At 51.1% G+C, this 17,052-nt stretch overlaps 7 protein-coding genes across 7 annotated transcripts; 3 read left to right on the forward strand and 4 right to left on the reverse strand.

Moving 5' to 3' along the window:
* Positions 1 to 249: 249 nt before the first annotated feature.
* Positions 250 to 1,892, reverse strand: FIBRA_00361 (uncharacterized protein; the record flags this gene model as incomplete). The annotated part of the gene is made up of 3 exons (XM_012322259.1): positions 250 to 315; positions 377 to 1,645; positions 1,704 to 1,892. 3 exons carry the CDS (start codon positions 1,890 to 1,892, stop codon positions 250 to 252), a joined length of 1,524 nt encoding a protein of 507 aa, XP_012177649.1.
* A 694-nt stretch (positions 1,893 to 2,586) lies between these two features.
* FIBRA_00362 (uncharacterized protein) lies at positions 2,587 to 3,467 on the forward strand (the record flags this gene model as incomplete). The annotated part of the gene is made up of 4 exons (XM_012322260.1): positions 2,587 to 2,677; positions 2,925 to 3,097; positions 3,239 to 3,371; positions 3,430 to 3,467. 4 exons carry the CDS (start codon positions 2,587 to 2,589, stop codon positions 3,465 to 3,467), a joined length of 435 nt encoding a protein of 144 aa, XP_012177650.1.
* A 1,504-nt stretch (positions 3,468 to 4,971) lies between these two features.
* Positions 4,972 to 9,101, forward strand: FIBRA_00363 (uncharacterized protein; the record flags this gene model as incomplete). The annotated part of the gene is made up of 13 exons (XM_012322261.1): positions 4,972 to 5,162; positions 5,221 to 5,273; positions 5,329 to 5,363; positions 5,415 to 5,449; positions 5,515 to 5,831; positions 5,890 to 6,031; positions 6,163 to 6,462; positions 6,514 to 6,900; positions 6,953 to 7,144; positions 7,201 to 7,549; positions 7,601 to 7,825; positions 8,803 to 8,950; positions 9,022 to 9,101. 13 exons carry the CDS (start codon positions 4,972 to 4,974, stop codon positions 9,099 to 9,101), a joined length of 2,454 nt encoding a protein of 817 aa, XP_012177651.1.
* A 1,489-nt stretch (positions 9,102 to 10,590) lies between these two features.
* On the reverse strand, positions 10,591 to 11,194 carry FIBRA_00364 (uncharacterized protein; the record flags this gene model as incomplete). Its single annotated transcript, XM_012322262.1, has 3 exons — positions 10,591 to 10,848; positions 10,908 to 11,037; positions 11,088 to 11,194. The coding sequence occupies 3 exons, from the start codon at positions 11,192 to 11,194 to the stop codon at positions 10,591 to 10,593; spliced, it is 495 nt and encodes a 164-aa protein (XP_012177652.1).
* An 808-nt stretch (positions 11,195 to 12,002) lies between these two features.
* Positions 12,003 to 13,280, reverse strand: FIBRA_00365 (uncharacterized protein; the record flags this gene model as incomplete). Its single annotated transcript, XM_012322263.1, has 9 exons — positions 12,003 to 12,159; positions 12,212 to 12,261; positions 12,328 to 12,456; positions 12,518 to 12,584; positions 12,634 to 12,757; positions 12,817 to 12,894; positions 12,952 to 13,043; positions 13,096 to 13,183; positions 13,241 to 13,280. The coding sequence occupies 9 exons, from the start codon at positions 13,278 to 13,280 to the stop codon at positions 12,003 to 12,005; spliced, it is 825 nt and encodes a 274-aa protein (XP_012177653.1).
* A 1,037-nt stretch (positions 13,281 to 14,317) lies between these two features.
* Positions 14,318 to 15,626, reverse strand: FIBRA_00366 (uncharacterized protein; the record flags this gene model as incomplete). The annotated part of the gene is made up of 9 exons (XM_012322264.1): positions 14,318 to 14,468; positions 14,531 to 14,580; positions 14,646 to 14,774; positions 14,836 to 14,902; positions 14,962 to 15,085; positions 15,142 to 15,222; positions 15,279 to 15,370; positions 15,441 to 15,528; positions 15,587 to 15,626. The coding sequence occupies 9 exons, from the start codon at positions 15,624 to 15,626 to the stop codon at positions 14,318 to 14,320; spliced, it is 822 nt and encodes a 273-aa protein (XP_012177654.1).
* A 966-nt stretch (positions 15,627 to 16,592) lies between these two features.
* Positions 16,593 to 16,961, forward strand: FIBRA_00367 (uncharacterized protein; the record flags this gene model as incomplete). Its single annotated transcript, XM_012322265.1, has 3 exons — positions 16,593 to 16,706; positions 16,768 to 16,871; positions 16,937 to 16,961. The coding sequence occupies 3 exons, from the start codon at positions 16,593 to 16,595 to the stop codon at positions 16,959 to 16,961; spliced, it is 243 nt and encodes an 80-aa protein (XP_012177655.1).
* Positions 16,962 to 17,052: the final 91 nt, after the last annotated feature.

The following is a 17,052-nucleotide window of genomic DNA, read 5'->3' on the forward strand; positions in this document are numbered from 1 at the left end:
CATGTCTTGTCTACTTATAAATACATAAATCATCTCTGGCCTTATTGCCATTACATGCCATCGTATATATTGCGGCTCGGGTTTTGCTGATGGCGTAGGTACGCCGATCCTATGTTGTTATGGCCCCCAAAATAGACAGAAACATTTCAACGTGAGATCGACAGAGTTCTCACTCATGCGAGAACCCAGACGTTTGTGTCCATGAGAGCTACGGACGGGAATTAAAAGGTGTATTTGAGATGTTGTTAATCACTTGATGAGGTCGAAGAGGCCGGCTGCATACTCCCAATACGACAGAGTCAGGGAATTGTCTCTCTATGGAGTAAATGAACATGCCTGATACTGCGCGAATATATCAAGACTGACGAGGCCTTACGGATTGAAGGAACGCTTCAACCTCCTGCCACCCCATACGCTCTCGCTCTTTACCCATCGCCTCCCCCCGCCTAACCTCCTCGGCATTGATGGCTCTCCAGCCCTCGTAGTCCGTGACTCGACCATCACGCAACCCTGCCTCGACCTCAGGCGGAATACTATCGACATCTACTTCTTTCGGCAAAACGTCCTCGGCGAGCGCCTTCTCATCTATACTATCTACGCCGACAACGGGTACGGTCTGTATGTCCTCGCCTGGGAATGCGTCGCGCAGGATGACATCGGCCACTGCATACGCATCCATCATCGTGCTCGCGAGCACACCCCGGGCGCCTGTCGCCGCCCATCCACTCGCGTACACGTTGCGCATCGTCCGCCCCGCCGCGTCGATCACGCGCCCGCCCACTGTGCGCAGATGTCCTAATGCCGGATCGTACCAGGCTGCGCTCGGGTCCGCGCGGTGGCCGAGAGAGGTGACGACGAGGGACGTGGACAAGGTAGAGGTCTCGCCCGTCGACACAGCACGCGAGGAAGAATCAAGCGTCGTGTGCGCGAGCGTCAACGTAGCTTGCTGTGACAGCGAAGGGTCCGGGAGGATGAGGCCAGTTGGTGAGCGGAAGAAATCGAGAGACCATGTCTTGCGCGTGGTGCCTGGCTTGTTTCTAGAGCCCTTCTGAAGCAGCTGGAGCACGCGCGACTGCTGACGAGTGAGCGACTCCGCACCGTCCGCCGGTGCCTTCAACAAGGCAGGATCAAGAGGCACAAGAGATGCATCTGACAGGTTCATCATCTCCCGAAGTTCTTTGGTCGTAAATGCCGCCTGGCGAGGACCTCGCCGCCCAACGATAGAGACATGCTGGATGGCGGAACGCTCGAGGACCGCGAGGACAGGAGCGGGGACATCATATTTCGCGAGCTCTGATGAAGGTGTGAGCAGCATCCGAGCGATGTCGAGCGAGACGTTGCCCTGGCCGATGAGCGTGATGTGTGAAAGTCGTTCGAGCGGAGGCGGCGGCGGAGATGAAGGGTGTTGTGTATACCAATGCACTAGGGATAATGCCGGTACACAGTATGTAGAGGGCGGAAGGGCAGAATGTAAGATAGGAACGGTGCATCCCGTAGAAAATAATAAGTGCGTGTAGTGAGACATCAAAGTAGACAACGACAGAGGTAGTGTGTGTGGAATGACAGACGGGGTGCCAATGTTTATGTTGCCAAAAAAGCGCAAACGTGGATCTTCAGCAGCAGAATCAAATTTGTGCGTACAGTTCTAAAGTGCGAATGCGCGCTTGATAGTAATTCAAAAAATGATAGGACATCGATCATACCTTGACCTCTGGATGATCTGGAGCTACCCCGTACCGCACGAGTCCATGGGGTGCCCACAGTCGGTCATACATATGAATTTTTAGGCGAGATGCCTGAGGACTCGTGGATGGTAGCAAAGAGAGTAATCGCGAGGCGACGTAGAAAGCAGATGGTCCAGACCCAATAATCGCTAGTTTGATTGGTGCCATTTCTTCAGGTCTGTAGAAATAGTAATGAATATCTTCAGTCTCGACTGCAGGAGGGCACTGCTATGCTTATGCTCATGTCACCCACTCATGCATTACAGGCTCATGCGGCGTGAGGTCACAAATAACTCACCTATTAATTGCACTGCTGCCAATACTGATTTTCAAGTCCCAACTCAAAGGCGTCAGGATGTATAGATGTGGCCTTCAACGATCTGCAGAATTCGATATAAACCGCTCACGAGTGATGGTGTGTAACCATGGAGTGAGTGAAAGCCAGAAAGATGGTCTTGTTGCCTGTTTCCCGCAAATCGTAGCACCGGGACAAATCCTCGTCATCTTATAAGTCGTCTCAACTGACGACTGTGAAGCGGCCGTAAAAGCTTACGCTGTCCGTATATCACGTGAGCGTGTAGCAGGACGCGCGAACTCCCGGGTATTTCCGAAGTGCTGTGTCCAAGCGAGCTTTGTGTAAATTGACACAAGAAAAGTTTCGGAAAATAACATGGGCTTGAGTATACCCTTCCAAAATTTCCTCCTGTGGTTCCACAAGAGCAGAGTCATTATCAAAGACGGGTTTCAGTAAAAGCGGAATAAACGCGCCGCGGCGTTATTCGGCTTTTGATGTGCACGTGATGGACTCGAGCTCACGGAAGTCAAGTCGACACCGACGGCGACCGCAACCGCAACCACCACCATGGCCTCCTCGCTCATTGCCCGTTCAGCCGTTCACAAGCGTATTGTGTCTACGTTCACGCGTAGGTCTCTTCGACCACTCGTCGTGCAGGGTGTGTGCCATCCCCGTCTATTTCGGACCCGCCAGATTGACATATTTTTGCTCTGGTAACTGTTCGCTGGTGTATGGCTTCATCCACATACGCAACCCAATACAACCCGACATCGCTTTTGTATAATGTGCGCTCTGGAAATGTACGACACACAGCGAGGACAGCGTCAGATACCGCATACGTCCCAGGCGGCCGTGAGTAACTTGACCCCATACATTGTGGTACATCAATTCGAGCACATTGTTAGCTATCTACAAGGGCACAGTGAACGACCCCACTACATTCCCTCCTGCATCCAAATCGCATGGATCATACCACTGGGCCTTCGAGCGTTTACTCTCAGCCGGTCTCGTGCCCCTCACCGTCGCTGCGTTTGCGACGAGTGGAACCAACTACCCGATATTAGATGGGCTTTTGGGGGTCAGTTTGGTAATGCATAGTCATATTGGGGTGCGTCGCGTTTCGTCATGTATATCCCTAGGGGTAGCGCGGCTATAGAGCGGCTGCGCTGCTCTTATGTGTGAAGCCCGCACTGATGCATTCTTTGTTATAATTATTTAGTTCGACGGGGTTCTCGTTGACTACCTCCATGCCCGCAAATTCCCCATCCTTGGCCGCGTCCTTACCTGGACCCTTCGAGCTACTACAGTCGGTGTCTTGGTTGGCGTGTATCAGTTCAACACGAACGACATCGGTGAGTGGACACACGTGTTTCTGCAGAAAAGCTTAATTCGAATCGTATCGATTCGTAGGGCTTACCGAGCTTATTGCGAAAGTCTGGCACGCGTAAGAGTGTACGAGGACTATGGCGGCATTGTACACACTCCTCGAGCAGTCCAATGAAGGCGTGACGCGAGGATGGGTGGCCTATTGGTATTATGTTAATGTACAAGTTAGAGGCCCGGGCTGTTGCGAATCGCATCCAGTATATATGGAACGCATGGCTTCTGTTCCGGCCCGGATGAGCGATGGTGCTAGGTGAATCCACTAGCCAAGGCTGTCGATGTTGAACGTTGAACATCGAACCCCGGCTTGAGATTGTTCTCCAAGCGGTCTGCGTAGTGACGCGAGCGAAGCGCGGCTCTTCTAAAGGCCTGCCTATGTACAAGCTGTTGCAATGCTGTTCCTGGGCTGCCTTATGGATGATCCTAGGGTAGGGCGCCGTTATCACAGCTTGACCTAGTTCCATGCACGAGTGACATCATGCTCCTGAATCCTGCCACTAGAGTTCTTGTTACGCAACGAGGCAATGGATGTTGTCCCTGCAGAATGTTCATCTTCCGAGCACAGATATCCCCCTTCCGCATCAGGTGGACTAGTCCATGACATTCATGCAGCGGGTTGTTCTTAGTCTACACATTGCATCCGTACCCGAGTCGATCACGTCGAAGGTAAGTGTCTTCTACTTAGTGCGATGCAGAGAAGACTGATTCTACGTACAAGCGTGTGCAGCATCGCCACGATTTCGAATTAGAAAGGGACCTTGTTTTCTCAGAATAGCCTCGTAGCCGTACGGTTTGACAACCTGGCTAGCAATCGGTACTACTTATCGCCTGCCTGCAGCATACAACACCACATGGTGCGCCATCTCCTTCTTTTCCATGCTCGCCCACGATAAGCAGCCACTGCGGGAATCTGCTCAACACGATTGGGAGTATCGAAGCTAGACCAAAGACGATTCGTAACTGTGCCAACGCATGTTGTACAACACTAGTATAAGTTACCGGACCGGTGCTACAATTTCATCGGACGATGATCCAGCATCAGCAAAACAAGAAATTGTCTGAAGTGCTGTACCCGAGCTTCCAGATGAGTTCAGAGGCGATTTCGGCAGTCCAGCCGCTCAGCGCTCAGCCTTGTATAAGCGCTCTAACACACTGGCATATCAAGACATATCTTTAGGTGTGCTGTGCATCTACAGTCATTTTAAGTACCCCAATTATGCTAACTCATGCTTACAAGGAACTCTGCGTGAAAATTTCGCGGCCTTCAGTTAATCTGCGGCTGCTGCCAAATGGTTCCAGAGTTCCAGCACTCCAGCAATGCCCTTTTTTGCTGATGGCCAGACGCTCAAATGTCAAGGAACTCACCTATGCGAGTACCTGAGTACCTGAGGCTGGACATTTGTGGGCGTACTCAAGTACACTGGTATGCACCTGATGACCTGTCCCTCCATGGAAAGTATTGTCTTTCTTATTGAGCCTATGCAGTGTGGGTGATTTGGCGCTGGTACCAGCTCGCTGCATAAATGGGGCATGCGGGCTGGTAGGTTTGACACAAACCCTCTCTGGCTTATGAAGGGCTTCAGGTTTCGCCGAAGACACGCTGATACAAGTTCGACCGCCAACACCAGCATCAACATCGACCTTACCGACGCTGACGTCGATATGGATTCTGTGACCACCACACTCAACATTGCTGGGACAGAGTATGCGCAAAAGCGCAGAGAAATATTCAAGCTCGTCAAGGATCTCAGGGCCTTGGGGTACGTGTTTTCACCGTTCACACCTGCGACCACCTGAGATCTGAGAGCGAGATAACAGGGGGGGCGTGGATATTGATATTCCCCGAATTGCAGTCATAGGCGGGCAATCAGGTACGTGGAGTCTGTCGTGTATAGTGACCCTAACGAAGGAGTGACATTGGTGTAGCTGGCAAGAGCTCCCTGGTCGAAGCTCTCACAGGAGTGAGTCTCATTTAGTTTTACAAAATTTCTTTTCTTAATCGTTCATCGCAGATCAGCGTACCTCGGGATAGTGGCACATGCACTAGGTGAGAATCACCAGTACACAACAGCGTGTCGGCAGTCTTACCGCTGGAAAAAAAATCGCCGCTAGGTGCCCCATGGAGTGCACAGTGCTGACAAACGAAGACGTGTGGAGCTGTGAGATCTCTCTAGGTAGGGCAGGAAAACAGCACGAACAATTCAGCCCCAAGCTCATGGCGAAGAAGGAGGTCGAAATCTGGCTCCGACGTGCACAAGCGGCGATACTGAACCCACACTTACCTCCAAACCACTTCAAAGGGATGGGGTATGAGAATCTCCGTAGTCATGCCACCACAGACCAGCAAACGCTCAAGTTTTCCAAAGACGCGGTAGTGATTAATATCGAGGACCCAGAGGGTACAGACTTGTCATTTGTTGATCTCCCAGGTAGTCAATTTCCATAGAGTCTCACACATGCCGCTGATACTTCAATTTGGACGAATAGGTCTTGTTCAGAATGAGGATGACGCGGTCATCTCATTGGTGAAGTCTCTTGTGGAGGGGTACATTTCGGAGCAGTCTACTTTGATTCTTGTAACCATTCCGGCAAGCGGCATGTCTTCTCCCGTTCTCTCAGCGCAGACAGAGTGAGCTCACCAACGCATAGATGATATGGAAAATCAGCAGGCAGTTCGCCTTGCGAGAGCCGCTGATCCTAACGGACAACGTACAATTGGTATGACAATTCTCGCCCTACCATGATGCTTGTCCATAATAGATCATCAGGCGTGATCACGAAGCCAGATTCCCTCACCTCTGGCGCAACCGGAGCTCGCCAGAAATGGCTGGACGTCATTCAAGGACGATTTCACAAGCTCGAACATGGATACTATGTCGTGCGGCTGCCCGACGACGAAGAGCGAGCGAAAAACCTGTCGCGTCAAGATCTGGAGCGTTTAGCCACGACATTTTTTCAGACGACAGAGCCCTGGAAGGAGCTGCTTTCTTGTAACCGAGTAGGCATTCCGAACCTGGTGTCGTACATTAGTAAGGTCTTGATGAAAGTCATTGAAGAATCGTGAGTATATGCAAACTTCGTTCCTGGAATCAACGCTGACGCATTAATAAGGCTGCCCTATCTGAAGGAGCAAGTGCGGGAAAAATTGAGCAAATGCCTAGTCGAGATACAGGGCTTGCCCAAGGCTGTCTCGATTGACTCGTCCACTGAGGTCTTCACTAGGATATCGCGCTTCTGTAAAGACCTCCAGGGTGACGTGGAGGCCGTCAATGAAAGCAAGAAATTCGTCCATCTCAATAAAAAGACTTATAAGGCATTCAAGCTGAATATTCGCTCGACATATCCTGATTTCCGGCCAGTGACCAAGATCAAGGAGGAAGACATCATCATCGACCCCCAATTTGTGAAAGACACTCTTGACAATGATGTTGAAAGCAGGAGCCCCAAGTCCACCCTACCTCCTATGACCTTACTCGACGTCGGTCGAGTCATCGAAGAGTATGTATCATTTGAACGATGCCTTGGATTTAGCTGTTAACTTCCACAACAGCTGCTCAGGTTGGGAGCTCCCGCACCACATACCCTATGAGGCCATAAAGGTCCTCATCAAGCGGTCCGTCGATCTATGGCCTCAGCCCTCTCAAAGATGCTTCGACGGCGTTCTCGGTGATCTATCAGCGATCGTAAATGAGAAGATCACCAAGCACTTTGGTCAGTTCCTAGCACTTGAGAAGTATATTGCGTACGTATGCATGCTGCGTATGCTTGTCTTCAAGGTGCATGCTCACCTTAGCACAGTCCAATGATCCGGAATGAGCTTGGCGAATCTACCCAGCGTGCACGCCAAGTCCTTGCGGATGTATTAGAGGGCGAAACTGTCCCCTACTTCACACAAAACAATCACTATTTTGAGACCGTCCGCTCAAACTGCCTCGAACATTACAGAGATGTATATCGTAACCCACATCGGTATCGCTCCCAGAAGGCTCGCGAGGAACCTGTCGCATATTCCCCTTCCGTGTTTTCGCGGACCTACGAAGCCAGAATCCTAGAGTCGAAACCGGAAGCACCTCTCGAGCCACTCCCGTACGAAAGTGAGAGGGTAGTAATGGCAACAGTCCGAGCTTATTTTCAGGTTGCATATAAAGTAAGCCCATGTCAATTATGCTTGACCCAGTACTTAGATTCTGCCAACCAGCGTGTGATCGATAACGTGCCACTGACAATTCAGCGGCATCTCAACCAGCGGTTCGTGAATGGTCTGGAGACGAAACTTGTCGAAAAGCTGGATCTGGGGGCTGCGAACACTTCCAGACGCCTCGCTGAGCTCTTGGAGGAAGATCCCACTCTAAAAGCCAAGCGGAAGCGTCTGGCGGATGAGAAAAGACAGTTGGAGGAAATGCAGACGAAATTGAACAACTTTGTAATGTACTGATAGTTATTGATAGGGACAGTTGTAGTGCATGCTGGTGTAATCTGAAATCCGACCATATGTATGTATATTTCGCCAGTCACTGTATCAATTGCATATCGTCATTTTGCGGAACGTGCATGCGTCATGCACACTACTAAGTCAATGCGGCGCACGCGTCTGGACTCAGTGTAAGTCGCGCACGGCGACGCATAATCACGATCACATGATCGCGTCGAGCAGCCGCGCGGGCAAGCTTCGGGGAAGTCTGTCAATGACAACTCTCAACGAAGCGCGCTTGCCACACACGGGGCAGACAGAACAACAAGAACGGAAGTGAGCGCACTGGGGTCATCCCACGACGCGAAGAGCCTTTTGTTTCGCGCGAGATCCGATCATCAAAAGTGTCCTCGCCAGTAGACATCCGTGGTCGAAGCGCAGACGTTACAATAACCTGAGAGCGCGCACCGTGTACCCGCATCCGAGACGAGGATACTGCGTGACTTACCGATTTCGTCTTCCGCTACATGATTTTACGATACATGTAGCCTTCGGGTCTGCTGTGGAAGCTGGAAAATGTTGTCATCAAAGCTCTCCGGATTGAAATTGATTCTTGAGAACAACATATTTGTCGCAGTAGATTCGCAAAGATGTCCTTTTTTTATTGACCGAATGGTGCAATGTCGGCTCCAAACCAGATACCGACATTGATTGAGGCGCGCGCCACTCAGCAATGAGGTGAAGACAATAACGCAGAGCTCACCTACGTCGCAGTGATTTCTCAGTCCGCATCTCAGGCACACACGCCCGTGCTCGCCCATCATCTATGCCTACCACGGTTCTTCATTATTGTCTGAAACAATGCCGCCGGACGACTGCACACTATAAATGCAGACATCGAGTCCGTTGAGCAGCCCAAGTCACTCAGCGACTCCAACGTCCCCGCCTACCTCTGCAAATTCTCACTCTCACTCATCCTCACTCTTCAGCAATGGACGCCTTCCTCACGATCGCTGCCCCTGTTCCCTCCGAAGAGACCGCAGAGACGTCCCAAGTGCCAAGCAACTACGACACCACCAACTCCTACAACTGGAGCTGCACCATTGCATGAGCTCAACGTCATATCCTGGCTATCAGGTATGTGAAAACTGCTTATCATTTCCAGATTATATGCTGATTGAGATTGCAGTGCGAGCAATCGCATCTAGCCCTCACTTTCACCCATTCATTCGCACCGACGTCGACGTTCACGCCGCTGGTAGACCCTCAAGAGGGCATTCGACGTTAACTTATACTTTCGTTCACTGTATCGCTTGGGATTATTGTTGTAGCATCCAACGGGACAGATGTTGTAGGCTATGTAGAAGAATACGGAGTGTGAACAGACGGAGTCAACATTTAGCAGGAGATTGTAGGATTGTAGTACTCAGCATTCACAAATGGTTAATATACTCGATGGCATATTAGCACCATGACTCAGTTATACACGCTCCATGCACACTTGAGGACTGATTACTCATTGACAAGCAGATATAAACTAGTGCCGGGCCATACTTCACGGTAATAACATCAAGGCCGAAACCTGGACTACAGATTGTCAACGAGATATATCTCGCCAATAAAACACAGGTACATAGGAGCAAGACTTACTTCTGAGACCGAGTTATTCCGCTTAGTGTGAGATTGCGAGCTCAGCGTTCAACGTCGATTTGAAGCGAGGTAATGCAGACACTTGCGTTCGATGGATACGATCTTCCTAATACTAACTAGCGGCTGCAAATTGGCGACTCGTTAAAAGAGAACATAGTACATTCACCTTATGACCTCCCTGCGGTACCACATTGGCACTTTACACCCCGTGTAATCCAGAATCGGAAGAACTGGCCGAGGACAGGTAGAAATATTACATACTTGCCCTTTTCGCGAGTGCGCGCGCCACTTCCCGCGATCATGTGTACTGTGGCGCTTATTTACGGTTGCTGTGTGCGAATCACTTCCACCGCTGAAACACCTTCAACAATTTTTGAACAATTCACAACAAATCCCAAAAAAATCACGAAGAAAGATTTGCGAGGATGAAGACGTACAAGGATGAAAAATAACGACACTGGCAGGATTTGAACCTACGCCCTCAAAGAGGAACAGATATTGCGAAATTCGAATCTGTCGCCGTAACCACTTGGCTACAGTGTCTTGTTGGTTCCTGAGGACTCAAATGCCATAATCGAGGGGCGCCACATTTACAAGATCACAGCGTAGGGCTCACATGATCGCACGCAGCGCGGCACCGTCAACACAGTCATGGGGGCTGCAGCACACTAGCAAGCACATCTCTCGCGCACAGAGTATTGTATTTACAGGCAAGGCAGTGTCAGCCACGATACTAAGTCAGTAATGTATGGATATGCTTCACTTGAAAGGAAGACCTGAAGCATCCTAATCGGTCTTGTTCCGTGGTGGAAACCACAGTTGAGCATCAAATTGTAAACACTATTTCAAAAGCAGCAGTGATCTATTGATATTGCTGAGGACTCAAACTTCATATCCACCAGAGTGTGGTCTCGAGACCAAGTTACTGTTAAGCACCACACATTATGTTTCAGTTCATTTGATTAATTGACTCAAGAATTAACCCAGAACTACAGCAGTAACTTAAGTCATGAAGGATATTCAGCCAGGTTGTAATGTGAGTAGCACAAAGAGATGATATTGGTTTCCATTCAGCCAAAAGCATCCTGAAACACGACATGAATAGTTTTACACAACGCTTCCAATCATCAAGCCTTTATCTGGCCCGACTGGACCAACTCTCTGACAACAGCCAAGGTGTGGGCAACGGTTTCTTCGCCCGCCTTGCGCACTTCCCTCTCACGCGTATCCGCCTCCGAGTCCTTGTCCAGCTGGCCATTAGGGCCAAAAGCGAAGCTGAATGTAAGGAACAGGCCGCCGTCAGGTGTATGACTGATCAAATTCGTTATGCGCGCCTGAGGTGTTGTGCGATCGTTGGACGTCGGCGACGTCATTGTGAACATCACCTGCCGAGTCACACAGAAGAGTTAGGAGGCAGTCTGGAAGTATAGGCGACATAGCCCACCAGACCAGGTGGGAAGTATTCGACGTCCTCAAGCATGGCCTCGGGCCTCCCTGTGAAGACGATCTCGCGGCGGAGGCCAGATTCATGCTCGCTCAAGATGCGGCACTGCTGGATCTGCTTAACGAAACGGCTGAAGGAGGGCTGGTTAGCGGCGCAGCGGAGATCGGATAGGAACCTCACATTGGGTCGCGGGCCTTTGAGATGAGGCCCTGATAGAGCTGTGCCTCAGTAAGGTGGAGAGTCTCGCTTGGGGGGTTGACTGGGAGAGTAGTAGCGACGAGACGCATTTTGTGCGGATGAGGAAAAAAGAAACGGTGATTGAAGGCGAAGTCTCCTATGTTTTTAATGTCACGTACGGTGATACTTGATGATCCATGACGTCGTACTCAATGCCGAGCACTTTGGGAGTTGCGAGGGCATGTACAGTACCACTCAGAATGACGTGCATTATGTGCGCGAACGAACCATTATCAATCGCAAAACGCACAATTCACAAAACAACTAATTTTATGGCCGGCTTAAATTCAGCTGTGCGCCGTACATCTGACCTCGGATGGCGGTGCGACGTTGCAGGCCGGCGCGCCCACGTACTCCCAAAACAAATGAACGGCAGTAATACCCTGTATCCTACTGAGTCCCTGTGCTGAATATAAAAACATGGAAACAAACAGACAGGTGTCGATGACCGTGCCTCTGCCCAGCGGATCTAGCAACTTCAGCCTCCACGGCGGCAAATAGTAGCTATCTCTTTCATAATACAACTTCGAGCCACCAGGATACGGAGGCATCACATCACGATGGAACATAGGCTTCAGGGTTGATATACTACTGAGCACAGGCAAGCCATGGAGCAAGGTTTCTCGCAGAATCAAGTACTAACCTTATGTAAAGGGAGATCAGACCTACTGTACTGGTATTTATCTAGTCAACCGTTAGTGGCTCCTCCATATATTATTCGATGCAGCATATCTGACCGACTATACCAACGTGAATTCTGTCAGGCTCTATATTCCATCATCCGATGGCCCAACTAGTTTCGCTAATGGAATTCTTCTGCATTGTCTTTGGTGCATACGCTTTTCACCCACCTACATTCTACTCCGCATTAACCGGGTTCCAGCTTATCGCGCCATCCGGTCCCTTATCTAACGCGTCCAGACGAGCCATGTCCTCCGGCGCAATCTCAAAATCGTACAAGTTCGCGTTGGACACGACCCGCGCAGGCTGAGCCGACTTGGGCAGTGGACTGAAGCTGTGTATCTGGGTCAGTATGAGGTGTCGTTATAGTAACAAACAGGACGCACCCATGTTGGAGGGACCATCGGACAAGTATCTGCGGGGCCTCTTTGTTGTACTAAATTCCCCAAGAATACACATGGTCAGGGAAGATAGGAGGACCAAGTTCAACACACCATCGCACCTTGCGTGCCACTTCCTGCAAGACAGGGTTGTCAAATGCACCGCGGACGAGCGGGCAGTACGCTTGCACGACGATGCCGTGCTTTCTGCAATAATCGACAATCGGCTTCTGCTGGCAGAATGGGTGCAGCTGCGCATATGTGCACCACTGAGCATCGCTGCAAGGCAGAATGAAGGCAGGTCCAACATACCTCGATCTGATTCACCGCAGGCGTCTCGAGGCCCATCTCGCGGATCTCCTCTAAGTGTTTCACGCCGCTTGCGGGAAGCGTCAGATGCATACCAGAAAACGAATAGGAACACAGACTAGTTAGATACCCCGACGGTGCGCACTTTGCCCTCGTCCCGCGCCGTCAAGAGCGCACGCCATGTCTCGAGGCGGCGCTCTCTCCCCGATAACGGGCTATGGATCAAGTACAGATCGATATAATCTGCGCCCCCTCTACATCAGCGACCTGCACGGGAGTAGAAGCGTAGACGGCACACGCACCGAATGCGAGCCGTTGAAGCGACGAGTCGACAGCGCGCAGCGTGCTCTCGTACCCGTGCTCCTGGTGGATCTTCGTCGCTGTGCGCCTTGGTCAGCCACGTTACCGTGCCTCCGTGTACGCATGCAGATACGCACTGATGAAAACCTCGCCGCGGGGGACGCCGCTCTCCCTCACGGCCTGACCGACCAGGTCTTCGTTAGCATACATGCGCGCAGAGTCGATGTGCCTAGTAGTAGTAGTAAGCGACTCGCCAGGAGACTGCGCCGGGGCTTACACACCTATACCCGTGCGCGAGCGCAGCAAGGGACGCGGAAAGCGTATCATTGCTCTTGAACACTCCGAGACCGAGGAGGGGCATACTGTAGCCTGCAAAAGCCACGGGTATCAGGCAGACAAGTTAGCTCACTGATAGGGCAAACCCACCAGATGAAAGGCGGACGGAGGTGAGTATGTTCAGAGCCATGTTTTCGTGTCTCCGTACTGGGGTTTGACTTCAACGAGAGGAGGTGCAAGGCAAGCAGGTCGATGCGTGAGAAAAGTGAGGCTGCTGTATTTTTGTCATGGCAATGGCAAGTTGGACCCGGGATTAACCTGAGATCTTTGTCATGTATGCACCATTTCCGAAACGTCTGAATAATACTCGAAGATATGACCAGGACAAATGAAGTGGAGCGCAGATCCGTGGGTCAGCAAGCGTCAGCTGAAACGAGAATTGATGATTCATCAGGATTTGATCAATACATGCGGTCATGTGGCAGTGACGTCGAGATTATTTTCACCGAGCGTGGTTTCGTGGAAGAAATGGTATCCTTAGCCTTATTTGTCGTCCGACGTCAACCTTGCGTTCACATGAGGTCGTCCATCGGGAACCAGGGGTGACGACGATAGCGCACCAGCTCCTACGCTGCACGTCATTGTCGCATAATTACACCCTCCCCGAATTGCCGCTCTTCCCGCTTTCGACATGCTCTCGTACCAACCCATTCACACAAACGATGTCGAGAGGAAATTGAAAGGAGCCCTCGTCAGAATCGTCCTATCCTTTACTCACCAGATCACCTGGAACAAAACCGAAATTACAGACAACTTACACGCAGACATCTCTCTATTGGTGTCATCCTGCCACCCGCGTACGGAAGGGACAATAAGAAGATGATTGCCATCGCCGCTGAAGCCCTCGAAGCTCGAAAACGTTGGAAGATGGAAACGTCCTCTTAAACACTATGTCTCCTAGTCTTCCTCATGGTAACTGTATCATCTGTAAACTTAGTCCTGTCCTACGACCGTAGCATTGTATGCAAACCTACTTTGTCCTACTAAACGTACCGATTCTGCAATTGAGACTGAACGGATCGGGAACGCGCGAGGTGTAGCGTCGGCTGCAACGCCCTTCGTGGTAGAATCTAATCCGCTTTTCCAAATCCAAGATGCCAGCTCTCAATATCGTGACCAGTGTGTCTTTGATAGACTGGGATGTTCCCTACTTCTATTACCCCCAGTTCAGTCCGCATCGACGGGGTTCCAGCTCGTCGCGCCATCACCTTCCATGTCGAGCGAATCCAGACGCGCCATATCCTCACATGCAATCTCAAAGTCGTACACATCCGCGTTGGACACCACCCGCGTGGGCTGGGACGACTTTGGAAGGGGACTGAAGCTTTACGAGAAGTCAGCATAGATAGCAGCTTTATATGAGTGTGAAGGAGGACGCACCCATGCTGCAGAGACCACCGAACAAGGACCTGTGCGGGATCTTTGTTGTACTGTGTTTCGTGAGCGGAGATGCGGCAAGCGCAGGAAAAACCCTGAAATCTGAGAAGAAACCAACCTTGCGCGAGACGTCCTGCACCACAGAATTGTCAAAGTTGCCGCGAACGAGCGGGCAGTACGCTTGCACGACTATATCATGCTCCTTGCAGTATTTGACGATCGGCGTTTGCTGGCAGAACGGGTGGAGCTGTATGTTTGTGTCCAATGTCAGAATTTGCGGAACCTTGCTAGGCATTATGGTAACCGACCTCGATCTGGTTCACAGCAGGCATCTGGAGCCCCGCCTCACGAATTTCCTCCAGATGCTTCACTCCGCTACCACAGATGTCGAGTCAGATCAGAGTGATCATCGACCATTTGAGCAAAGTGCGCACTAGTTTGACACACCGACAGTGCGCAGCTTGCCATCATCGCGAGCCTTTAAAAGCGCTCTCCACGTATCCAGTCGCTTCTCCTTCCCCGACAATCCACTGTGGATGAGGTACAGGTCGATATACCCTATTCATTAGTGTATACTTGAGTGAATGTACGAGGCGGTTTGCGAGTCTGCTCACCCAGGCCGAAGCGCTCCACGGAGGAGTCTACCGCACGTAGTGTGCTCTCGAAACCATGCTCAGGGTGATAGATTTTCGTCGCTGTAGCGAATGCATGATCGGTACGATAAGAGGGGAGCAAGAGGACATGGACGCACTGACGAATACCTCTCCACGGGGGACACCGCTCTCCCGGACAGCCTGGCCGACTTGGTCTTCGTTCATGTAGTAGCGCGCTGAATCGATATGCCTGCATTTCGACAAACAGAATCGTCATTCTGTCATGAAATGTACTTGGGGGCAATAAAAGGCATGCGCACCTGTACCCGTGCTTCAGCGCCGTGAGGCACGCGGGCACGCAGTCGTCGTTTTCGTACACCCCCAAACCGAGCAAAGGCATGTCATAGCCTGTGCGTATACGCATGAGTATGCAAGCATCAATAATGAGTTCGTGGTAGGGACGAACCGGACAGAAGACGGACGGAGGTGTATAAGCTGAGCGACATTTCTGTGTCGAAGCAAGACCTTCAGCGTTGACGTTGGGGATGATACTTCGCAAGAAGCAACATGAGTGTTTATCATGGCTCCATCTAGTTCGCGATCTGCTGCGATGTGGGAGCGATAAATCTTGGGCATATATTGTTTTCCCGAGATATTCTATCCAAGACAGACGAAGGAGGATACCAATATTAAGCTAAGCACCACAAAAAAAAGGTAATGCCACGTACCCGGGTTGAACGAGTGACCTCCCCATACCTATTCAGATGGTACAAGTGGGGCGCGCTACCACTACGCCAACGCGGCCGTACATAGGATTCCTGAACTAGATCCCATGATACCCGGGCGTTATGCTTTCCTTTCTCAGCTAAACTAACCGGCGCCTAAACGAATTTTGTCGTCTCTGGACATCACAGCATCCTTCATCGTCCTTTTACGATATATTATGCTCGAAACCGTCGCAGTTGTACGCGACTCCGATGGTCAAATGTCGAACATGTATCTGACGATTTTTGTAGCAGGTTGACTGTTTGTCTCCTGCAAATGGGCCGCGCTCCTGCCGAGTGTTCTGGAGTGGACTGGACATCTGATTTCCTGCGGTCTCGTCTTGGATTTCTGTGTCTGGGTCGCCATCCCCACATGATGCCTACCCGGACTTCTTCCCCCTCGGCCTCCCATGGTTTCTAGAGCATTTGAATGGCCCCATCAATGCAAGCCGCGCCTCGGCTGGACCGATGTAGATGTGTTCTCGAAGCCGAGCCCCAGTGTGCATATTTCGTATCTGGTGCGTGGGCTGATTCTTTCGTGGGGTACATATACATAGGGTCTTGGTGCAAATACTTGGCCAACCCGTTGTCACCTGCTTCGCCGTACATAGCAAGTGGATTTCCCGAGTCTCCTCCGCTGCGCACCCTTGGCCTTCAACGTTTCAACCCCCACGATCTCTGACTTGCACACTTATTGTCTTTCGTGTCATGTCCGCCGCTAGGATGTCGTCCTCGTCTCTGCGTCTCACAACATTGGCTCGTGCCCCACGCCGCTCGCTTGGGCAGGTCCGGTTGGCGCATGCAGAGCATGGGACCCATCAGGTACGATCCTCTCCTATTCGCTTGGTAGTCCTCGCTTTATAGGCTTGTATTGGCGATGCAGCACCTGCCGTTCACCTACAAGAACAAGAAAGCCTTCGCAGCGAAATACTTCGCATTCGTATGCGTGCCATTCTCCATTCCGTTCATTGCTGCCGGTTACCAACTGTACGTTTCTCCTGCACATCCAAGTCACCTGTCGCACCTATTGATATACAGGTTCTTCGTTCCAGGCGCAAGGCCGGCAGCGTTGCATGAAGAGATCGTAGCATATTGCGAATGTACACTACGGCAGCGGCACAGGGTGTAGCACCTCAATGTAAACATATCTTCGGCATATTTATAGCCT

This window comes from Fibroporia radiculosa (assembly GCF_000313525.1).
Source record: "Fibroporia radiculosa TFFH 294 genomic supercontigs, scaffold120, whole genome shotgun sequence".
Taxonomy (NCBI): domain Eukaryota; kingdom Fungi; phylum Basidiomycota; class Agaricomycetes; order Polyporales; family Fibroporiaceae; genus Fibroporia; species Fibroporia radiculosa.